Source organism: Schistocerca americana, chromosome 8 (assembly GCF_021461395.2).
Source record: "Schistocerca americana isolate TAMUIC-IGC-003095 chromosome 8, iqSchAmer2.1, whole genome shotgun sequence".
Lineage (NCBI taxonomy): Eukaryota > Metazoa > Arthropoda > Insecta > Orthoptera > Acrididae > Schistocerca > Schistocerca americana.
In genome coordinates this window covers 133,564,831-133,589,838 of record NC_060126.1, presented here as the reverse complement: position 1 = coordinate 133,589,838, position 25,008 = coordinate 133,564,831, and the positions used below count along the sequence as shown (strand labels likewise).

Here is a 25,008-nt window from a genome sequence, read left to right as displayed (position 1 = left end):
GTTCACAATGAAGACATTTCATAACTGAATTGACATTGGTCACTGTTCCAAACATTTTCTGTGTCACACTCCACTCTGTTACATATTTCTTCACATCCTCCACACACCCTTGAGACTTCTGATGAATAATATGATGATCTTGTAGGTCCTTATATGTGTATGTGGCAAATGTAGGAATATGGTTGGGAGAAATGCTGTATTCAGTATTAAGTTTGTTGATGAAAGTAATCACAGTTCTGAAATTGTCCAGGTCAACCACTTTGACACTTACATATGCCACCAGTGAACAGGAGATCCATAAGGTCTAGCCCTATCAAATTGTGAATTTACATACTCCTTTCAAGTTTTTAATTGCAACAGTCCATTTCCCTTGAAGTAAGCTCGATCTCACCTTCTCCTAGTCACATAATCTAATAACCTTGTAATTTGATTTACTTCATATGCACTTACAGCACTTTGGAAGTTTGCTACAGGAGTTGAAGCTACAACTGTAATAGTCTTTGTATTTTTTTTCCTGCACGTCATCAATGTCTTGCAATATACTGGCCCTCAGCATTTTGGGTGAAGATGGTTCACACTCAGTGACAGCTGAAGATAGCCAAGTCTTGTACTTCTGGATGAGACAACTTCAGATAGGGTGTCTTCCTGTCCAAAATAACTATACCCGTCTAGCGCATTTTCTTGCAGTTCTGTGTCATCTCCATTGTAATTGTTACTTTTTATCCTAAATAAGATATTCAAAAACTCCATATCCCTTACTCTGATTACATTTCCATATTCTGCAAGTCGCAGCTTTGCTGCTAACAGTTTGGCAACATTTGTGAAACTAATTTGCATCACGACACCAATGTACACTCTTTACACTGTAACCCACAAACTAAAACCCCAAAAGATGACCTCCTACTGCAGCTACACTATTCGTACAATTAGAGCACTTGTTAGTGCAGGCACAATGCACCACCAACAAATAGAGCCAGCAATCAAAAGATGCATTTTGAATGTGAATGGCTTATATAACCATTTATGATATGAGCAATTTACTGTATTTACCCTATGATGATAAGACAATGTTTTTCCCCAATTTGTCATTTGAAAAATATGGGCTGTCTTATATTCCCTTCTGAGATCAATGTTTTTACAATGCTTAATACATTAATATAGGGCTTGTCTTACATCTATAGATGAAGCTTTGGCTATTGAGGTTTCATACAAATTTATTTTGAACAATCCCAAAGGGTAACACAACACTTTCTCTTGACCAGGCTCGAGATTTCCTTACACACCGAACCACTCGATACATCACTGGCCTTGGTCAAACAATCAAGTGACATTTGACTCATGGCACTAGTGGAAGGGATATGCAAGAGACTATGAACTGACCTCTACAACAATTTAATGCTCTGCTTGAAAATTGACAAATCTGTGAAACAGGAGGAAAAAACATTGAATTCTGTCAACTTCCAAACTTTTGTTGTATTGGAACAGATTTGTACTAAAAATTCTAACATACGTACAGATATCGTACATATACATTTACGCTGCTTTTTAAGCAAAGGTAACATTCAATTATGAATATCTTATCTTTCAAGCCCCCCCCCCCCCCCCCCCACACACACACCAAATGAACCATGAACGTTATTGTTGGTGGGGAGGCTTGCGTGCCTCAGCGAGCGATACACATAGCCATACCGTAGGTGCAACCACAACGGAGGGGTATCTGTTGAGAGGCCAGACAAATGTGTGGTTCCTGAAGAGGGGCAGCAGCCTTTTCAGTAGTTGCAGGGGCAATAGTCTGGATGATTGACTGATCTGGCCTTGTAACACTAACCAAAACGGCCTTGCTGTGCTGTTACTGCGAATGGCTGAAAGCAAGAAGAAACTACAGCTCTAATTTTTCCCAAGGGCATTTACTGTAAGGTTAAATGATGATGGCATCCTCTTCGGTAAAATATTCCGGAGGTAAAACAGTCCCCCATTCGGATCTCCGGGCCGGGACTACTCAAGAGGATGTCGTTATCAGGAGAAAGAAAACTGGTGTTCTACAGAACGGAGCGTGGAATGTCAGATCCCTTAATCGGGCAGGTAGGCTAGAAAATTTAAAAAGGGAAATGGATAGGTTAAATTTAGATATAGTGGGAATTAGTGAAGTATGGTGGCAAGAGGAACAAGACTTTTGGTCAGTTGAATACAGGATTATAAATACAAAATCAAATAGGGGTAATGCAGGAGTAGATTTAATAATGAATAAAAAAATAGGAGTGTGCGTAAGCTACTACAAACAGCATAGTGAACGCATTATTGTGGCCAGGATATACACGAAGCCCACGCCTACTACAGTAGTACAAATTTATATGACAACTAGCTCTGTAGATGATGAAGAAATTGAAGAAATGTATGATGAAATAAAAGAAATTATTCAGATAGTGAAGGGAGACGAAAATTTAATAGTCATGGGTGACTGGAATTCGGTAGTAGGAAAGGGGAGAGAAGAAAACATAGTAGGTGAATATGGATTGGGTGTAAGAAATGAAAGGGGAAGCCGCTTGGTAGAATTTTGCACAGAGCACAACTTAATCATAGCTAACACTTGGTTCAAGAATAATGAAAGAAGGTTGTACACATGGAAGAATCCTGGAAATACTAGAAAGTATCAGATAGATTATATAATGGTAAGACAGAGATTTAGGAACCAGGTTTTAAATTGTAAGGCATTTCCAGGGGCAGATGTGGACTCTGACCATAATCTATTGGTTATGAACTGTAGACTAAAACTGAAGAAACTGCAAAAAGGTGGGAATTTAAGGAGATGGGACCTGGATAAACTGACTAAACCAGAGTTTGTACAGAGTTTCATGGAGAGCATAAGGGAACAATTGACAGGAATGGGGTAAAGAAATACAGTAGAAGAAGAATGGGTAGCTTTGAGGGATGAAGTAGTGAAGGCAGCAGAGGATCAAGTAGGTAAAAAGACGAGGGCTAGTAGAAATCCTTGGGTAACAGAAGATATATTGAATTTAATACATGAAAGGAGAAAATATATAAATGCAGTAAATGAAGGAGGCAAAAAGGAACGCAAACGTCTCAAAAATGAGATCGACAGGAAGTGCAAAATGGCTAAACAAGGATGGCTAGAGGACAAATGTAAGGATGTAGAGGCTTATCTCACTAGGGGTAAGATAGATACTGCCTACAGGAAAATTAAGGAGACCTTTGGAGAACAGATAATCACTTGTATGAATATCAAGAGCTCAGATGGAAACCCAGTTCTAAGCAAAGAAGGGAAAGCAGAAAGGTGGAAGGAGTATATACAGGGTCTATACAAGGGCGATGTACTTGAGGACAATGTTATGGAAATGGAAGGGAATGTAGATGAGGTTGAAATGGGAGATATGATACTGCGTGAAGAGTTTGACAGAGTACTGAAAGAGCTGAGTCGAAACAAGGCCCCAGGAGTAGACAACATTCCATTACAACTACTGACAGCCTTGGGATAGCCAGTCCTGACAAAACTCTACCATCTGCTGAGCAAGATGTATGAGACAGGCGAAATACCCTCAGACTTCAAGAAGAATATAATAAATCCATTCCCAAAGAAGGCAGGTGTTGACAGATGTGAAAATTACCGAACTATCAGTTTAATAAGTCACGGCTGCAAAATACTAACGCGAATTCTTTACAGACGAATGGAAAAACTAGTAGAAGCCGACCTCGGGGAAGATCAGTTTGGATTCTGTAGACATATTGGAACACGTGAGGCAATACTGACCCTACGACTTATCTTAGAAGCTAGATTAAGGAAAGGAAAACCTATGTTTCTAAAATTTGTAGACTTAGAGAAAGCTTTTGACAATGTTGACTGGAATACTCTCAAATTCCAAAGGAAGCAAGGGCAAGATGCAGGAAGGGAAAGGCTACTTACAATTTGTACAGAAACCAGATGGCAGTTATGAGTCGAGGGGCATGGAAGGGAAGCAGTGGTTGGGAAGGGAGTGAGACAGGGTCGTAGCCTCTCCCCGATGTTATTCAGTCTGTATATTGAGCATGCAGTGAAGGAAACAAAAGAAATGTTAGGAGTAGGCATTAAAATCCATGGAGAAGAAATAAAAACTTTGAGATTCACCGATGACATTGTAATCCTGTCAGAAACAGCAAAGGACTTGGAAGAGCAGTTGAACGGAATGGATAGTGACTTGAAAGGAGGGTATAAGATGAACATCAACAAAAGCAAAACGAGAGTAATGGAATGTAGCCGAATTAAGTCGGGTGATCCTGAGGGAATTAGATTAGGAAATGAGACACTTCAAGTAGTAAAAGAGTTTTGCTATTTGGGGAGCAAAATAACTAATGATGGTTGAAGTAGAGAGGATATAAAATGTAGACTGGCAATGGCAAGGAAAGTGTTTCTGAAGAAGAGAAATTTGTTAACATCGAGTATAGATTTAAGTGTCAGGAAGTCATTTCTGAAAGTATTTGTATAGAGCGTACCATGTATGGAAGTGAAACATGGACAATAAATAGTTTGGACAAGAAGATAATAGAAGCTTTCGAAACGTGGTGCTACAGAAGAATGCTGAAGACTAGATGGGTAGATCACATAACTAATGAGGGGGTACTGAACAGAATAGGGGAGAAGAGGAGTTTGTGGCACAACTTGACTAGAAGAAGGGATTGGTTGGTAGGACATGTTCTGAGGCATCAAGGGATCACCAATTTAGTATTGGAGGGTAGCGTGGAGGGTACAAACCATAGAGGGAGATCAAGAGATGAATACACCACGCAGATTCAGAACGATGTAGGTTGCAGTAGGTACTGGGAGATGAAGACGCTTGCACAGGATAGAGTAGCATGGAGAGCTGCATCAAACTAGTCTCAGGACTGAAGACCACAACAACCACAACAACAACAACATCTTTCAAAAGCCATTACTTGATTCTGAGCCTAGGTCAATATTTTATTTCATTATGGTTTACCAAGAGGGTTGCAAATGAGAAATTTGATCGATGTACACGCATCAGAATACCAGCGAAAGTCTTTGTAATCAGATTTAGAACACAATGATGACATTCAGATGAAACAAAAAGGAAAATTAACTCTGAATGAAATGTTTAACAAATGAAATAAATCATTTTAAACAGGGTAACTGTCATTGTCCGAATAAATTACAGCAACCAGACCCGTTGCGGAGATAGTATGAACAGATGTCACTAGATCATGGGACAAGCGAAAATTACGGAATGGGACTGAAAGTGATTGCTATCTTTTATTTACATACTAGGTGTTGTTGCTCATATGACCTGAAGCCTAGAAGATATTGCTGTCCATGCTTTACAGTCAGTCAAGCATAGCTATACTGAAAGTTGGTAGGGGAACAGCACCCAGCATGGCTGAGAACTAAGATGAGTGTGGGGAGGGGAGTGTTGGGCAGGCAGAAATTTCATCGTGCAGCCAACCATGTGAATGTATTCTACATACTTAGGCTTTCTATAAACATCTACCACGCTTCAACTGCAGTTTGTCTGAATCCGTTTGCACTCAGAATCGAACTGATTTTAAAATCGGACAAACACTCAACAATAACATACATTTTTGCAGGACACGCTAAAAGTCTAGGTGGGAGCCAGTGGTGTACTTATGTGTTTCGTGCAGCAATGTTGTCAACACTCACTGTGAGGTATGGCGGGAATGATTGGGGGTTTGTCAGCTGCTGGTTCTACACAGCCAATGAGAGAGTGGCAGGCAGACAACATGTTCCGAAACAAGGGTCATTGAAACATTCTCACATCAGGATAGAAGCGAAATCCACTGTGTGTTCACAAAAAAACAGCTATGTTCTCAGGTCCCACAGTATCCACAACCTCAGAAATCACAACATATTCGGAAGAAACAGCCAAATATGTGTGACAACAGAGATTCACAGCTGTCCTGTTAAGATGACGACAGTGATGTCTAAAAACAGTGATACCACAGACAACAGGATAAGTAAACCAAAAATGCAATGAAGATAAAATTTCTTTTTGTTTATTTCATTCATTCTTGTATTATCAAAGTGTAAACAATAAATGGTATCAATTTATAATAGGTGTAATGTTAACTTTATGATAGACATACATGAATAAAAGTTTGTAATTTTGATTAGTCAGTATGTGTTAAGAAATATAATATTCTCAAGGAGCCTCTCAAAAAACAGGGGAGGGTCGTCTTGTACTCCAGTAAACACGGCATATTCCAAGTACATTTTTGTGAGGTTCTGAGTGTTTGAGGTCATACACTTCTCTTATAAGTAAAAATATTGTTTTATTTTCCATAGCATCCCTTGCACAATCACATGTAAGAGACCAATGCTGCTAGTGTGTCTCTAATGTGCTTCTATACAGTAGCTGCAACCAAATGATACTGGTCTGTTTGGCATGATTTACAGCTGGCTGGGTTCAGTGCATCCAATACCCAACAGTAGAGCTTCATTCATTGTGGTATCGATAGCAACGATGCCATGGCATAGTTTCAAAGGTTGGCACTACCACGAGACACCAACGACAGTGCCCTCTAACTGGTGCTGTGCAGCTCTACGAGCTCCGCTACAGATTCTGCTCATTTTCATCAGATGCAGCCAGCCAGGAAACTTCACTTCAGCTTTGCTCTACATACGATGGGTCTAAGACTTCACATCTGTACAAAGTTATGTATTCTTTCTTGCACCAGTAAACCATTTTTACTCACTGCAGTACCAACGTATTTTTCCTGCTCCTGCTCCTACCCATGCGCCGCCTTCCAAGCGGGATACAAAATTCATATCTAAGAAAAGACCCACCCATTAACATATTAAATGGCTAAGTTCACTAGAAAGAGAAACCTAATGTCATTAATACTCTGCAATTGCTGATCACTAGCATGTGGTGGGATGAGGTGTATCTTCCAGCTTAGAATATCATACAGTATCTGGTATCTGCATAACATGTCTCATTATCATCAATTGCAAACTGCCATATCACATGCTGTAACAAAGAAACACAGGTCATGTACATGAAAGAACTGAGAAATATTTATCCCTGTACTTGTATTATATTAATATTTAATAACTGAAAAAAAAATCTACACGTGTAGGATGCATCAACAAATTCAATTTTATTCTATACATAAAACAGAAATTAAGAGTCTACTTAATTTAATAGTTGGGTGCTTGTTTCTGTTTCCCTTGTATTAACTAAATTGCACAAAATAGCTGACAGAAAAATACAGCAAAATACATCAAAATGAACTCTTACATTTAGCTACAGGGAAAGATAATACCAAATTTGTAAGAAGAAACTGTCTGGATACAGTCTCTAGAAAATATTTTTATATCACAACAATGGCTGCTACATATTACAAGGTGTGTCAGTCCCTATTCAGGAACTAAAATACACTGTGGTATAATATTCTCACTTCAAGCTATCAAATACAGTTTACTGTCAGTACTTCCTTATTCTTTTTTTTTTTTTTTTTCAAACATTTGCTATGTGGAAGCCAGAATCAATTTTTATTGTCTGCCATTTAGCATTACTTGAATTTCTACATACTTCTGATTTATTAATGTAACAAGATTATTAATGTAATGGGGCATTATTATTATGAACAGCACTGGCAGTACTACTCTGCTGCTAACTGCTGGTTACAATTCTGAAGTCCCCATCCAAAACAATAGGAAATTTTATTTGGTACCTCTGATTACCATCTGCTATGATAACATGTTATTGTAGACATTGATTTCAGTGTTTTTTTCTCTCTATACTCTGTTTTATTCTGCACTGAAATTCGTCTCTCGAGAATTAACAACAATCCATACAAAATATTTATAAATGCAGTAGTGCACCACACAGCAGGAGGCTTTTCTGTACTACAGCTGTCAACATCTGTATGCCAGAATAAACCAAAGAAGTTTTTCTTAAGTATTTTTTTAACTAATCCCACTGCAATGAAAGGCATACGGCAAAATGTTAAATAGTAAGCTAATTAGAATTTTCTTTAAATATAGATTCTCTGGACGCACAGCTCCACCTCTGCCTCATTATACATCAGATAACAACTGTGTTCCACATTTAATAACATACTTAATACGAGGTCTATTCATAAAGTAAATCCATTTACCTTTCTTTCTTTCTTTTCTTTTGCTTTTTTTAATGTCAATGAAATTACAGAATTTGCTTGTGTCTGTGTCTGTGTATGTGCAGATGGATGTGTGTGTGTGTGTGTGTGTGTGTGTGTGTGTGTGTGTGTGTGTGTGTGTGTGTGTGTGTGTGTGTGTGTGCGCGCGCGCGCGCGCGCGAGTGGATACATGTCCTTTTTTCCCCCTAAGGTAAGTCTTTCCGCTCCCGGGATTGGAATGACTCCTTACCCTCTCCCTTAAAACCCACATCCTTTCGTCTTTCCCTCTCCTTCCCTCTTTCCCAACGAAGCAACCGTTGGTTGCGAAAGCTTGAATTTTGTGTGTATGTTTGTGTGTCTATCGACGTGGCAGTGCTTTCGTTTGGTAAGTCACATCATCTTTGTTTTTAGATATAAATTACAGAATTTGTTTTATATACTGTGAAAGTACACTAACATAAGCTAAACAGTGTCCGAACAGGCCTCAGAAGGTGCAATGTTCAACCGATCACAGTATCATCCTCAGCTAATCCGGTTGTTGTCAGTTTTCATGACTGGAGCTGCTACTTCTCAGCCAAGTAGCTCCTCAACTGGCCTCACAATGGCTAATTCACCCCACTTGCCAAAAGCACTCAGCAGACCCATACGGTCATCCACCTAAGTGCTATCCAAGCCTGACAGCGCTTAACTTCGGTGAAGCAACGCAAATCTGTGTTACGGCTGCGGCAAGGTCGCTGGCTGTGAAAGTACACATTCTAGTTTATTTTTCCACATACTTCCAGCCACACTGTCTTTTTGTCACAGCATTTGACGAGATTTGAAATTCCACTATCATAGAATTCTGCCACCTGAAACTGAAGTCAATCTATGATGCTGGTTTTCAAGCCTTCATCATTGCCAAAGCTCATTGAGCTAAGCCAATTCTTCAAGTGCATGAAGACGAAGTTGACAGTCAATAGGCATCAAGTAACGGCTGTAGGGAGAGTGATTCAAAACTTCTCATTTGAACTTCGGCAGTTTTGTTGCAGTATGTTGTGCTGTATGTGGGTGGGAGATGTCATGCAGGAAAATCACGTTTTTCGCACCAAGGTTTCTGGTGACACTTTGTCAGTTTTTCCAGTGAACTAGTATAGTCATACTGTCTTGACTGAAGTTTTGTTTTTGCATTCACATACCGCACACGTCTCATCTCCTGTTAGAATCTGGTCGAGTAAAGCTTCAACTTATCAATCGTAATACACAAGACAGCACAGTGCTACTGCCATATACTGAGCCTTTTGTTCTTCAGAAAGGAGTTTAGGCAAGCACTTGGCATTAAATTTCCAGTAGCCCAAATCTTTGGTAATCATTATGCACAGAAGAGTATGACTAATGTGTGGAAAAATAAATACACTCTGAGATGGTGACTCTCCAGTTTTCTCTTAGGTTTTCATCAACCAAAGGAATCAGATCTTCATTCACTCTTCTCTTCATCACCAGTTCAACCATTTTTGAACATATGACACCATTGTCTTACACCACCTTTACACTTGACCCCTAAACTACACCAAGTTTGCAATGGGTTTCACCTGCATATGTTGATGACTCAGTAATGAATGGTAATGAACAAGTTGATAGGATGGCCAGACAGGGACGATAACTCCACTTGTTGGACAGGAACCTGTCTCCACCATCACTAGGTCAAAGGAAAATCAAAACTACATAACAAACTGCCTATTGGCTTCTGTCTCGGGTTCTTTGGCCAACGTTCATCTAATGATTTTTCTAACATTTCGCCAGCACGGGTGGCTGGCATTGTCAAAGCTTCACCCTCCATTGCCGGTGGTGAACTGGAGCCGAGCTCGTGGGCGCAGACTATATGTACCTGGCGCGCCAACGTCCGAGGGCTTCTCCGCGGTCATTTCTGGTGCGGTTCTCCTCTTGCTACCTGCGACGGTCGTTCACTGCAGTACGGGAAGCCAGGATCTGTTTACCTTAAGGCTACATAGCTGGATCAGGAGGCAGCACACAGAACAGAGGACTAAGATACAAAAACAAAAAACATGGCAAGCTAATGGTGCTGAAACCATGTTTTAAGAGAAGTTAATGCAATCCTGGGCTCGAACAGGAGGCATATTAAACTCATGGAAGGTCTACTGACTGGACATTATAACTACAGAAAACAATTGTACACAATGGGTATGGAGAAAGATTCCCCCAGGTGCTAACTATGGGATTTGGTGAATGAAACTACACCACATTTAGTATTTCAATGTGAAGCACTGGAGGCTAAAAGGCACCAAATATTTATGTAATTAATTCATAAAGAGATTGTATGTAACTAAGACCAACTAAAAGGGCTTCTACTACTCTTCAAAGATACTCGCTGGCTACACTAGAATGCCAAGGACATATCCCACACAAAAAACTTAGTTTCAATATGGCCAACAGAGTGTTAAGTCTACTGATGTTTTGTCTACCTAATGAATTAAATAAAATCAACAAATACCAACAAGTTGCCCAGATAGCCACACGCATTAGCATGCCACTTCCGAGATTCAGGAAGGCATACTGGTCCTGGATTGAATCTGCTTGGCAGATTAACAATGAGGGCTGCAGTGCTGGCCAGTCTAGATGTGGTTTTTAGGCAATTTCCCACATCCCCACTAGGTGAATACCAGACTGGTATCCACATCCCATCTCAGTTACACAATTCACAAACAATCAGAAAACATTATCACAATTTCATATGAGATACCACTGATGCAGACAAATGAGGTACAAAAGTCACCTTCTGAGGGGGGGGGGGGGGGGGGGGGGGTGGCAATGTGACAGAAACCCTCTACAACTAATATTGCCAAATTAAATAAATAATATGCCAATCCGGTGAAGATAGGGGACAAGGCCAGGAAAAAGAATATGAAGAAAAAGACTTAAATTTTCTAGAACATATACTACCTATGGGGCCATAGTTTTTAACATCTAACTTACATGAATAGATTTTCTGCAATGCCCAACATTATGAACAGTATTATGGAAATGACAGATTGGTGTCAAAATTTGACTGCTGCTATTCTCTCCACACCAAAAAATCCCTCCTATATGGCCTGCCCAGCCAGGGATGCCATATCTACTGGACAGGAATTCCCTTGTCCAGTATGCTGAGGGCCTCACAAAGGCCTTCACAGACAAACACTATACCCCAAGACATAGTCTGCAAACAGATTTCTTGTTTCATATCTTCACACTCCAATCCTCCCACTGCTCCCAAGGACCAACAACAGAGGAGTGCCCCCCTTCATCATCCAGTACCACCCTAGACAGGAACAACTGAACTGCATCCTCAACAGGGCTTTGGTTATATATCATCATGCTCTGAAATGAGGAACATTCTACCCCTCCTAAAGTGGTGTTCCATTGCCCATCCAATTTCCACAACATTCTAGTCATTCTGTATGCCACTCCCAATCCCAACCCCTTGTTGCAGAGCTCATATCCCTCTGGAAGACCCTATCCACCAATCCAGCTCTTCCTACTCCATTCCTATCACAACCTCATTCCACCCCATCAGAGGCTATGCCATCGGTGAAAGCAGACATTTCATATACCTCCTCTGCTGCAATCACTGCACATCTTTTTATATTGATATGACTAACAACCAGCTGTCCACCAGGATGAACAGCCACCACCAATCTGTAGCCAAGAGCAAAGTGGGCCACCCTGTGGCACACCATGCAGTTGAACATAAGGCGCTTGTTCAGTAGCTGCTTCACCACATGGGCCATCTGGATCCTCCCCTCCACTACCAGCTTTACTTAACTGCACAGATGGGAGCTGTCCTTACAACACATTCTCCACTCCTGAAATTATTGCAGCCACAACCAATGGTAACTGACTGTCCCCAAATCCTCCACCCAACAATTTTCACCCCCTCTGTCCTATCACTTCCTCACAATTCGTGTCCCCTCACCTTCATAGTGTACTGCTCTCTGCCTCTGCACCCACTAGTCTTTTTCCCTTCGCCTGCTCCTCTCCTTTTCCACACCCCTCCCCCACCTACAGCCTCCCAACACTACATCTGGCAGCCTTGTCCTGCCGCCACTAGTCCCATGCACACCCCACCAGACAGTGCTGACTTCTCTAGACCCAACCATACTCTGCTATCCCTCCTCCTTCTCTGCCCCTCACAGGAAAGCTGCTTTTGTTCAACGTGGCAGTTGCATTCTGGCCACAGAAGCCAGAGATAGCAGTCATATGTGTGTGTGTGTGTGTGTGTGTGTGTGTGTGTGTGTGTTTGTGTGTTTTCTTTTCTGAAGAAGGCTGTGGCCAACGCTAAATGTGTAATAGTCTTTCTTTGTGCCTGTCTGCAACTCAATGTGTCAGCATTACAGTGAGTAGCAGTCTACCCTATTCATACCTAGTTAGTTTCATATTTCATGCATAATTCTGCACAATAAATTGCAATGATGTAGAATGAGTCATTTTATATTCCACTGTAAATTAATTTGTAAATATCGCTATATGCTCAACATTAACATTTATAAGTTAAAAAAAAAAAAAAAAAAATATTTACAGTTGGAAGTAGATTTCCTACCCACCATCTTTTACACATTCTAATAATCAAAATACTAAAGAATGAAAGGAGTTCTCAAGGAGAAACTTTTTCTATTTGTTTTGTAATTTTACTTTGCTGTCTGTCAGACATTTAAATCACTGGGTAACTGACCAAAACTTTTTGTTGCAGCATTGTGTACTCCTTTTATGCCAACGACAACCTTAATGTGGAGGAACGTCACATTTCCTTCTAGTATTGTAATTACATACATCATTGTTCCTTTTTAAATGGAGTGGAATATTTGCAATAAATTTCGCAAAGGAATAAATATACTGTGAAGCAGTACTAAGAATGCCCAACTCATTAAACAGATGTCTACAAGATGATTGCGGGTGAGCATCACACATTATTCTTACTACACATTTTTGAGCAACAAAGACTTTCTTTCTTAAATATGAGTTACCCCACAACATAATTACATACAACATTATTGAATGAAAGTATGCAAACCACGTCAACTTACTGATTTGTCTCTCCTCGAGATTTACAATGATTACCAAGTGCATATGCGGCTGAACTAAGTTGTTTTACAAGTTCCAAAACATGATTTTTCCAGTTTAAATTATCCTCAATATGCACACCAAAGAATTCTGAAGCTTCCACCCTATTTACTATTTTCTCATCATGTGTTAAAATTATGACTGGTGTAGCACCCCTAAATGCACAGAACTGAATATGCTCTGTCTTTTTAAAATTGAGGGGGAAACCATTTGCAGAAAACCACATTGATGCCTTTAAGAACACTGTTAACCATTTCTTCTGTTTCTTTATGTACACTCTTTATGTATGATAGATCCCAAAAAAGTCACTGTGTTGCACAAAGAAACGTGCTTGGATATCTTCCAAAAACTTTGGATTGCCGTGGTAACAAACATGATGTCTTCTTAGACAGAATCATCACTAGTGATGAAACATTATCTACCATTATGAGCCAGAGAGTAAATGGCGGAGTATGGAATGGAAACACCCAGAATCATGCTGCGAGAAAGTTCAAAACACAACCCTCTGCAGGAAAATTGATGTTTACCGCTTTTTGGAATGCACTAGGCTCAGTATTGGAACATTATCAGGAGAGTGGCACAACAATGAACAATGCATATTACACTGAGTTGCTTACCGACATGCTAAAGCCAGCAATTCTAAGCAAATTCTGAGGACTGCTGTCAAAAGGTGTTGTGTTGTTGCTCGACAATTATCATGCATATACCGCTACCCACACTGCTGAAACACTCTGGAAACTCAAGGTTGAAGTAATGGCTCATCTCCCGTGTAGTCCTCCACTTGCCACCTTCCAACTACCTATTGTTTTGTCCATTCAAATTGGCGTTAAGGGGCCCCTGATTCACCTCGGACCTAGAAGTGAAGGACACAGTGCACGAGTGGCTCGCTGCTCAACCAAAAACCTTCTTTTCTGAGGGTATCAGGAAGCTTGTGCAACGGTGGACCAAGTATGTTGAAAAGCAAGTGGAATATATTGAAAAAGATGTGAACATACATGTCCTATTTGTACTGCAATAAAAGGTACCGCTACATCAAGGATAATTTCTGACTTACCCTTGAATATATATGAGGAACAATAGTGGATCTAAGACTGAACCTTGGGGAACCCCACACAATTTCTTCCCATTCTGAATTGAGTTCCTGGACCATATGGGTTGAATTACTAATTACAGCTTTCTGCATTCTTTTAATTAAGATATCTACTATCCATTGGTTGGCTATATTGTCATCCCACAAACCTTCAAACCTTCCATATAGAAAAATACTGTTATTCAGAGTCAAATGGCTTAGATAGGTTGCAGAAAATACCAACTGGCTCCGTTTTATTATTTAATATTTGTAAAATTCTGTGAGTGAACATGTAAGTGGCATTCTCAATAGAGCAGCTCTTCTGAAACCCAAACTATGATTTTCTGAGCAAAATACTGTTGCTAAGATGAGATACTATTCTATAATATATCACCTTCTCAAAAACTTTGGAAAATGATGTCAGCACCTAAACAGGTCAGTAAGTAAGGTCAGTAGTCACTGGCATCTCTCTTACCATATTTCTTAAAGAGGGGTTTAACAATGGCATATTTCAATCTCTCTGGAAAAACACCTTGGGTTAATGATACATTACATATTTCAGATAAGACCAGGCTTATTATATGGGAACAAATCTTTGGTACTCTATTGGAAACACCATCAAAATCAGTTGAGCTGTTATTTTCAAGAGAATGTATAATTTTCTTAATTTCAGATGGAGAAGACATTCAAATGATTTAACTTTCTGAGTGTTTCTTTTTCATTATAATGCTGTGATTTTTCTCTTGATCTGTCTGTCCCTATAATTCTACTATATTTAACAATACAGGGTGATTCAAAAAGAATACCACAATTTTAAAAATGTGTATTTAATGAAAGAAACATAATATAACCTTCTGTTATACATCATTACAAAGATTATTTAAAAAGGTTTTTTTTCACTCAAAAACAAGTTCAGAGATGTTCAATATGGCCCCCTCCAGACACACGAGCAATATCAACCCGATACTCCAACTCGTTCCACACTCTCTGTAGCATATCAGGCGTAACAGTTTGGATAGCTGCTGTTATTTCTCGTTTCAAATCATCAATGGTGGCTGGGAGAGGTGGCCGAAACACCATATCCTTAACATACCCCCATAAGAAAAAATCGCAGGGGGTAAGATCAGGGCTTCTTGGAGGCCAGTGATAAAGTGCTCTGTCACGGGCTGCCTGGCGGCCGATCCATCGCCTCGGGTAGTTGACGTTCAGGTAGTTACGGACAGATAAGTGCCAATGTGGTGGCGCTCCATCCTGCTGAAATATGAATTGTTGTGCTTCTTGTTCGAGCTGAGGGAACAGCCAATTCTCTAACATCTCCAGATACTGTAGTCCAGTTACAGTAGCACCTTCGAAGAAAAAGGGACCAAAAACTTTATTGGCTGAAATGGCGAACAAATGTACAACTAAATGAAACTTTATAGCTCCCTTAATTCGCCGACAGATCATGCTTAGCTCTGCCTTTTGTCGTTGCAGAGTTTTAAATTCCTAAAGTTGTGGTATTCTTTTTGAATCACCCTGTATTGTTGATACTCCAACCTGGACTTTTCATCGTTATGAACAATAGACAAAAATATCATCATATCCATTTATACTGTGCAAAAGAAACAAACACTCATATCACTAGCCTAGATAAAGTAGATAAAATTTTTATTAAGTATCAATTAGCACATTTGTCAATTTCAGAAACTAATAAATGTTCACACTAAATTATGTGTCTGTTTGCTTCTATTTGGCCCATTTTATCTATCTGAAGACTCTTCACAATAATTCAGCAGAGTTTCTACACAACAAATTCAAAAAATTAATTTTGTAAGCCACTGAGGATCCCCCCACCGCCGATTCATTACTGGATAACAATAGGAGTCACTGTTAAATAAGAAAGTTAATATTCTTACCGTGAATTACATTCATAGATGCCTGTTACAAGTGGTTCATACAGTCGCTTGTAGTAATAACCCTCATGGTTGGGTGACTCACTTTCTGGGCCATATTCAACTCCTTCCATTGTCTGTTGCCAACATGCACATTTTTCCTTGTCCTATAAAAAAGCATTATGAAAGAACAATTATTAAAGTGGAAGGATGAATGAATTTATTAAAGAAAAACAAGAACAACAATTTCTTTATGGACTGGCAGCATAGTGCATGCTATCAAGTAACAGTGTCACTCACATCCTCTCAAACAAGTGATGTGCTAGTAACAATTCACAGCACAATATTATTTGGCAAGAAGTCAAAGGCTGCTGAGAAAAATAAATGACAACAATTTGTCCCTATTATATTTCATTTAAATGTTTGTATGTAATTTAACATTACAACGAGACAGAACAACTGACCAGTACTTATCTTTAGACGTCAAAATGCAATGTGCTCCTGACCCACACATTTAAAAGCAGAAATAATTGTTCCTTGCTTTCGAAACTGTTAGTTTCTTTGCCAAAGACAAAAGCGGGATATCTTGGGGTACTTATAATGGAGGGCCACATCATTAGGACCCAAGGTTGAGACGGATCCATATGTTGTGAGAACAAGGAGAGAGCAAGATGTATGGAGGTGTGTGTGTGTGTGTGTGTGTGTGTGTGTGTGTGTGTGTGTGAGAGAGAGAGAGAGAGAGAGAGAGAGGGGGGGGGGGGAGGGAAGGAGAGGGGGAGAAGGTCAAAGAAAGCACTATGCCAGCTTCAGTACAGAGATGACACAGCAAGACGTTAAGACGGATTACAAGGAAGAAAATGAGAAGTGAAAAGAATAGAATTAAAGAGCTAAGATGCAAGTGGACTGAAAAAATGTGGCAGTGAAAAGGGGGGAAAGGGGAGGGGGAGGGAATATGAAGATGATACAGCAATACCACCACTATCACCAGCACCACTGGTTTTCCAATAGAGTTGCAGTGTGTGGTTTACAAGCACTCTCCATTTGTTTCTATCCACATACGTGGTCCAGTCACATAATGTGGTCACCTGTCAAAAGCCGGAATAATTTTGCAGTGCGGATCACTGCGAGATGTGCAGGAACAGAGCCTGTGAGGTCTGAAAGGTACTGACAGGTACGTAGAGCCATGCTAACTCCAGTGCCATGACCAGCTGTGCTTTGTTTTTCAGCTGAGGATCCATGGAAAGAAAAGCCTGATCAAGGTAGTCAAACAGGTTCTCCATTTACTTTAAATCCAGGGTGTTTTGTAGCCAGGGAGTGTGGTGAGCTCATCCTGGTGCTGTTTAACCCATGCACGTCCAATGCAAGCTGTGTGACACATCGCATTGTCCTGATGGTAGATGTCATCATGCCAAGGAAAAACAAACTGCATGAAGTGGTCGAAATGGTCCCCAAGGATAGATGCATAACTGTGTTGATCCATTTGCCTTCCAGAATGATCAACTAACATAAGTGAATGCCACAAAAACATTTCCCAGATCATAATGCTCCCTCTTCTGGCCTGAACCCTTCCGATGATTGTTGCAGGGCCACACATGACAATGGTCATCTGTTCAATGGAGCATAAAATCTGAAAAGGCCACCTGTCACCACTCAGTGGTCATCAAGTTGCAGTATTGGTGTGCAAACTGCAGCCTTCACTGCCGATGAACAGCAGCCAGCAAGGGTGTATGAAGCAGGTACATGCTGCAGAGCATCTTACGCACCGTTTGTGGAGGAGACACTGTTAGCGGCCCCTTGTTCATATGGGCAGTCAGTTGCTTAACAGCTGTATGTCTATTCACCCGTACACCTTTCCACAGCTATCGTTCATCCCGTCAGCTATAGCCCATGGTGGACCACAGTTGCCTTGGCACTGATTTTGGATTTTCACATTTTGCCATGTAGGAAATATTTTAAGCGTGGCAACATGCGAACCATTTACAAACTTAGCTATTTTGGAAATTCTTTCATCCTTGGCCAGACGACCAACGATCATGCTCTTTTGAACATCATATAAATCTCTCCATTTCCACATTACAACAATGACTACTATGTTTTCCGAGTCCCCCTGACACGCTGTATACACCCTCCACTGATATTGTTGCCACCTGCTGGCTGTGAGTGCATACAGCATGTTGACATTGCATTGAACGTTGGCAGTGGTCACATTAATGTGACTGGACCACACACTACTATTCTTTCATATTGTTTTAAGAATGTATACATTCCAGCTTCTATCCCTGTTTTTTTTTCCACTTCTTAGTCTATCTTCCCTTGTTTTCTGGACTATAGCTCCTACGAACTTCATTTCTGCAGCTTGTAATTTGTTTGTCAAACTGCTTGATTTTTGTGCAGCTTTCTGAGTCATAAGTTATTTTGGGAATAAAGTAAGACTGAAGGAGACAGTGTTTCGATCGTAGGGGGATTGCTCATTCCAGAGTAAATTCCAAATCTGATGATACAAGTGAGCTGATTTTTTAGTTCAGTTATTGATCTTATGCTGTATATTGTTAGTGCCTGAAATGATGTACCCAAGATATTTATACCTGTCTGGTGTTTCTAGCTATGTATATCCCATCCTTATTTTTCCTTTCTTTTTCCATTTTTGGATTGATATTCAACCAGTTTTTTATTTATTTACTGTTAATTCATGTGTCTGAGATGGTAATTGCAAGTGGTCAGGTTCTCCTCTGCTTCTTGCTCTGTATTACCCCCAAATTGTCTGTAAATGCAAATGTGTTGGTGAAATCATTGTCCTGCTTCATTTCTCTCATGATTTCATCCATGACAGTGATAAAAGGTAACAGGGGAAGGGCACCATCTTGTTGAACTCTTCTAATTATTTGGAACGATCCAGAATTATCATTTCCTATCTGTATGCAACTGCAGCAGCATTCATATAAATCATTTTAACTTCCTGAATTAGCACAGTGGATACATTTTTCTTTCTTAGGCCCTCCCATATTGTCTTTCTTGGGATACTATCAAATATTTTTCCAAAAACTAAAAATTAAGTTTTAAGTCCCTCCCCCTTTCCCTGTGTTTCTCTAGCAGCTTTCTTAGTGCAAATATGCAATCTATAATTGCACAGCATTCTCTGAATCCATACTGCTCTTCCTGTAGTTGTGGATCTATTATTTTCTTTAGCCTTTTCTCAAGTATTTCGTCCAATATTTTACATACTATGAGACACTTGTGTGTTTGCTCTATAACTATTACATTTCTTTCATCACTTGTGTGCATTTTTCATCACTTAGGTGCAGGAGATGGCAGAGGTTAAGTCAAAACAGAAGGGACAGATAACATTTCCCTTGAATTTCTAAAAAAATCACTGTGGGAAATTTCAAATGGATGTTTAACTGAGTCAATGTGCAGGATTGTCATGCAGGAGAACACCACCCATACAATCCTGATAACCTCATGTATTGATTAATCCAAGAAGCATCACACAATTAGCTTGACAACTCATGTATACAGAAAAATGGGAAAGAAAATTGAGCATCTGTAAGATGAAGATCAGTTTGGCTTTAGGAAAGATACAACCATCAGCAAGGTACTTCCACGCTATTCTCCATTATGGGAGCAAAACTAGAGATAAGTAAAGAGCTGAGATTAAAAAGAATGTAAGGTAGGGATGCAGCATCTTCTATATCACTCAGTTTGGGTATCAAAGAAGTAATGAAGGAAATAAATGAAGGTTCATAAGTGGAATTAAAATTCAGTAGAGTGGAACCTCGCATAGTGAGTGTAATTCGTTCTGGACTCTTACTTGTAGTGCTAAACACTCATCAAGTGAAGCAATTTATTACATATAAATCAATGTAAAATAAAATAATGCAGAAAGAGTACTAAAAATTTTATCTCATTCACGCCATTTATTCAAACAAAATTATACATACAGTATTATGTTCTTTACTACTCACCCTACATAACAAACTCTTTTCTATTAGAAAGTTATCCATCGTTATTCATTTCTGCTGACACTTCAACAATTGGCAAGTTTATGACACAACATTACTGTCAGATAAATTTGTAGCGTGCATAGCCACTGCTTTATTGGGGTGATGATTTTCAATGTAAGATACAACTGATTCCCATGCTTACAGAATTTCTCTTATTGTGCCAGAAGATTGTTGCTTTGCTGTTATCACCTCTTCCTCCTCTGTAGAACTCCTCTCCACAACTTCCTGCTGAGAAACACACTGCAACTCCAAAAGCTCTTCAGTGGCCATTCCTTGGCTGTGATTTTCCACAAGGTAAATCGATGTCATTGTTATCCACTTCTAGTCCCATCTCTTGGCCAAAGACACAATCTTGTTGACTACAGGCTCCACAGGTACTGATTCAAATGCCTCAGAGTCACATTCAACAGTGCACTCCAACCAATGCTTCTTCCAAGCAGAAGTGAGAAGTCTCTTGGTAACCCCTTCCCACACCTTTTTGAATACCCTGATGCAGACAACAATGTTGAAATGATATTTCCAATGAGAGTTGAGATTAGTAGTTTCAGTCAACTCAAAGAAATGCTCGAAGAGTGTTTTAGCATAGAGCTTCTTAAAGTTAGAAATAATCTGCTGGTCCATAGGCTGGAGAAACAGAGTGGTGTTGGGAGGTAGAAACTGGATCTTGATGAATTGAAATTCTTCAACAAGGTGGTCTTGTAGGCCTGGAAAATGGGGAGGAGCATTGTCCATAACAAGCAAGACATGGAGTGGCAGACTGATCTCAAGCAAATATTTTTCCACCAAAGGTCCAAACACTTACTCGATCCAATCACAATAAAGAGCACGTGTCACCCAAGCTTTGTTGTTGAACCTCCACATCACATTTAACCTGCTCTTCTGAGCTTCACACTTCGTGAAAGCTCGTGGAGTTTCTGAAAGGTAAACAAGCAGCAGTTTAATTTTCGAATTGCTGCATGCATTGGCTTGTAACTGTGCAATGCATTCTCCTCAGCAGTTATAAAGGCATGCTTCGGCATCTTTTTCCAGAACAGACTCGACTCGTTACAATTAAAAACCTGTTGCGACAGATAACCCTGAGACTCTATGAGCATGTTGAAGTTGCTCATGAAATTCTCTGCAGCCTTTGTGTTGGAGCTGGCTGCTTCACTGTGCTTCACAATGCTGTGGATGCTGCTTCTTCTCTTAAACTTCTTGAACTACTCACTGCTTCCCTTAAACACTTCTTCGGTTGTTGATGATCCTGGTGGCATCTTAACACGGTTGGTGAAAATCATTCTTGCCTTCTCAAAAATGATGTTCTCAGTAATAAAATCAGCTTGCCATTGCTTTTCATTTATCCACATAAGGAGCAATCTTTCAACATCAACCAGAATACAAAACTGTTGTTTAGATATTCTTGTACCTTTGAAGCATCTATCTCCTTAATCTTGTCCTTGTTCTTCAGGATAGTGCAAACAGTTGATGAAGACTGATCACACATGTACGCTAAATCAGCAACACTCACACAACATTCACATTTTTCAATGATTTTACATTTCATTTCTAAGATCATTTTCTTTCTCTTGGTTGTCTTCTTGCAGCTTTAGCTTCGAGGACATTTCTACAAAGGTTATTAAAATTTGCACACGAAGAACCACTATATGATTACAAGTTACGAAAAATGTGTGATCACAAGCTGCGCTACGAAGACAGCAGAAAGAGTATTAAACCCAAACTGCAGTATGTATTAAAGACATTATTCATATGCTGCTGCTGACAATAAACGGTGTTCATATTGTTGAACATTTCTCTCTCCACGTGCGTACAGCTGGTGATGTCACACTAAATCGTTGTCATTTGTTATGCGAAACATCACTCTTCAAACAAGTAATTTATTACAATTTGTTTTGCTCGTTGCATGAATTGTGCATTGTGGGAGGTGCTCATTAAATGAGGTTCCACTGAATAAATTTACATCAATGATAAGATTTGATCTTTCTTTTCATTGGTAGAATTTCATTATTTACTCTATTACTTTTTCTCCTTAATTTTTCTTCTGTTTCCATTTTTATTTTTTACCTGTATCCAGTTATGCTCTGTTGTAAGTACACTGTTCATTTTACTTCTAATTATTCATCCTCTTAAACCGTCTTTACTTCCTATCCTCTCCGAGCTGAAGGTGGCACAGTATTTCCCAATGAGCTATCTTTGACCTCCTTCTCTGTCTTATGCTTCCACCTTTAACTTTGTCTACCATTGTCCTCACAACAAATGGGTCCCTCTATGGCCCGTCTTTCCAATCTTCCCAAACCTGTCCACCTTTCCTACACATGAAACAAAATAACAGTTCCAAAAACTAGATCTTATTTCTACTTTTAGACATCTCTACTGGCAGTGCATAGATGTTCATTTCTTATACTGATCAATCATTACATCTCCTTCCAATTTTAAAGTTCTGTCCAGTGAATTTCCCTTTTTGTAATGCTGCATGTGCTGTTCATAAAATGATTCTATTCTTCAATATGGTATTGACTGAAGTATCTATGGATGCCACGTGTCAGATGTTATATCAAAGAAATTTTACAAGTTTCAAATAGTGCCACATGATATCCTGTCCTGTGGAATATCCGACAATTACCTGAGCTCCTTCGGAATTTCTTTAAGAGTATATATACATGTACATGATTACTCTACAAATGAAAATAATCAATTTTCGACAATATAATGTAATTGGATGCATAAAAAAATCTACACACCAAGCAGCAGCTGAAGAAAATACAGTTGTCCACAACTGTGAGTCAGGGTAGTCTTACAAGATGGGATGAGAAGGAAAAACTGATTGTTGGGAACTACAGGAAATGAGATTTGAAAATCTAAGAGCTTAAAAGTGGAAGATGGGTAAAAAGCAAGAGAGATATGTGACAAAACATTGTGCATCATATGTTGTAGTGGGGGGTAGAGTTAGAAGGGGGGAGGGGAGGGAGTGAAGAAATGAATAGTTACTGAGAAGGGATGGCAAGATCGAAGAAATTAAATAAAATAACTAACGTAAATTATGGCCAGGTAAGCGACAAGAACCAAACACATGTTTCCACACGAGTTCCCAAGTGCAGAGCTCTGAAAAAGTGGTATCCGGGGGACGAAGCCAGATGGCACATGTAGTGAAACAGGCATCAGGGTGACAACTGTCATGTTCTAGAGCATATGTGTTCCCAGTATACACCCTCTGTCTCTGACCATTCGTATCTTGGTGGTAACTTCCCCACCATGTTATAGTTCTGGGTGGAGATTTTAATTTGCCGGATATAGACTGGGAAACTCAAACGTTCATAACGGTTGGCAGGGACAAAGAATCCAGTGATTTTTTTTAAAGTGATTTATCTGAAAACTACCTTGAGCAGTTAAACAGAGAACCGACTCGTGGCGATAACATATTAGACCTTCTGGTGACAAACAGACCCCAACTATTTATTTGCAACAGTTAACGCAGAACAGGGACTCAGCGATCATAAAGCGGTTACTGCATTGATGATTTCAGTCATAAATAGAAATATTAAAAAAGGTAGGAAGATTTTTCTGTTTGGCAAAAATTACAAAAAGCAGATTTCAGAGTACCTGATGGCTTCGTACAATATGCGTTAGATGAGTATGTGCCAAGCAAGATCGTAAGAGATGGATAAGAGCCACCGTGGTACAACAAGTGAGTTAGAACACTGCTGGGAAGCAAAGGGAACTTCACAGCAAACATAAACATAGCCAACGCCTTGCAGACAAACAAAAATTACGCGAAGCGAAATGTAATGCGAGGAGGGCTATGTGAGAGGCGTTCAATGAATTCGAAAGTAAAGTTCTATGTACTAACTTGACAAAAAATCCGAAGAAATTTTGGTCTTATGTCAAAGCGGTTGGTGGATCAAAACAAAATGTCCAGACACTCTGTGACCAAAATGGTACTGAAACAGAGGATGACAGACTAAAGGCCGGAATACTAAATGTCTTTTTCCAAAGCTATTTCACAGAGGAAGACTGCACTGTAGTTCCTTCTCTATATTGTCGCACAGATGACAAAATGGTAGATATCGAAATAGACGACAGAGGGATAGAGAAACAATTAAAATGGCTCAAAAGAGGAAAGACCGCTGGACCTGTTGGGTACCAGTTCGATTTTACACAGAGTACGCGAAGGAACTTGCCCCCCTTCTTGCAGTGGTGTACTGTAGGTCTCTAGAAGAGCATAGCTTTCCAAAGGATTGGAAAAGGGCACAGGTCATCCCCGTTTTCAAGAAGGGACGTCGAACGGATGTGCAGAACTATAGAACTATATCTCTAACGTCGATCAGTTGTAGAATTTTGGAACACTTATTATGCTTGAGTATAATGACTTTTCTGGAAACTAGAAATCTACTCTGTAGGAATCAGCATGGGTTTCAAAAGAGATGATCATGTGAAACCCAGCTCGCGCTATTCGTCCAAGAGACTCAGAGGACCATAAACACGGGTTCCCAGGTAGATGCCGTGTTTCTTGACTTCCGCAAGGCGTTCGATACAGTTCCCCACAGTCGTTTAATGAACAAAGTAAGAGCATATGGACTATCAGACCAATTGTGTGATTGGATTGAAGAGTTCCTAGATAACAGAATGCAGCATATCATTCTCAATGGAGAGAAGTCTTCCGAAGTACGAGTGATTTCAGATGTGCCACAGGGGAGCGTCGTAGGACCATTGCTATTCACAATATACATAAATGACCTTGCGGATGATGCTGTGGTATATCGAGAGGCTGTAACAATGGAAAATTGTACTGAAATGCAGGAGGATCTGCAGCGAATTGACGCATGGTGCAGCGAATGGCAACTGGATCTCAATGTAG

At 39.8% G+C, this 25,008-nt stretch overlaps 1 protein-coding gene across 1 annotated transcript in view; it reads right to left on the bottom strand.

The window, feature by feature from the left end:
• Positions 1–25,008, bottom strand: part of LOC124545625 — a 409,511-nt gene that overhangs the window by 60,867 nt on the left and 323,636 nt on the right. Inside the window, exon 26 of the mRNA XM_047124572.1 lies at positions 16,180–16,322. Coding sequence (XP_046980528.1) covers positions 16,180–16,322 — 143 coding nt within the window. The remainder of the gene's footprint in view (positions 1–16,179; positions 16,323–25,008) is intronic.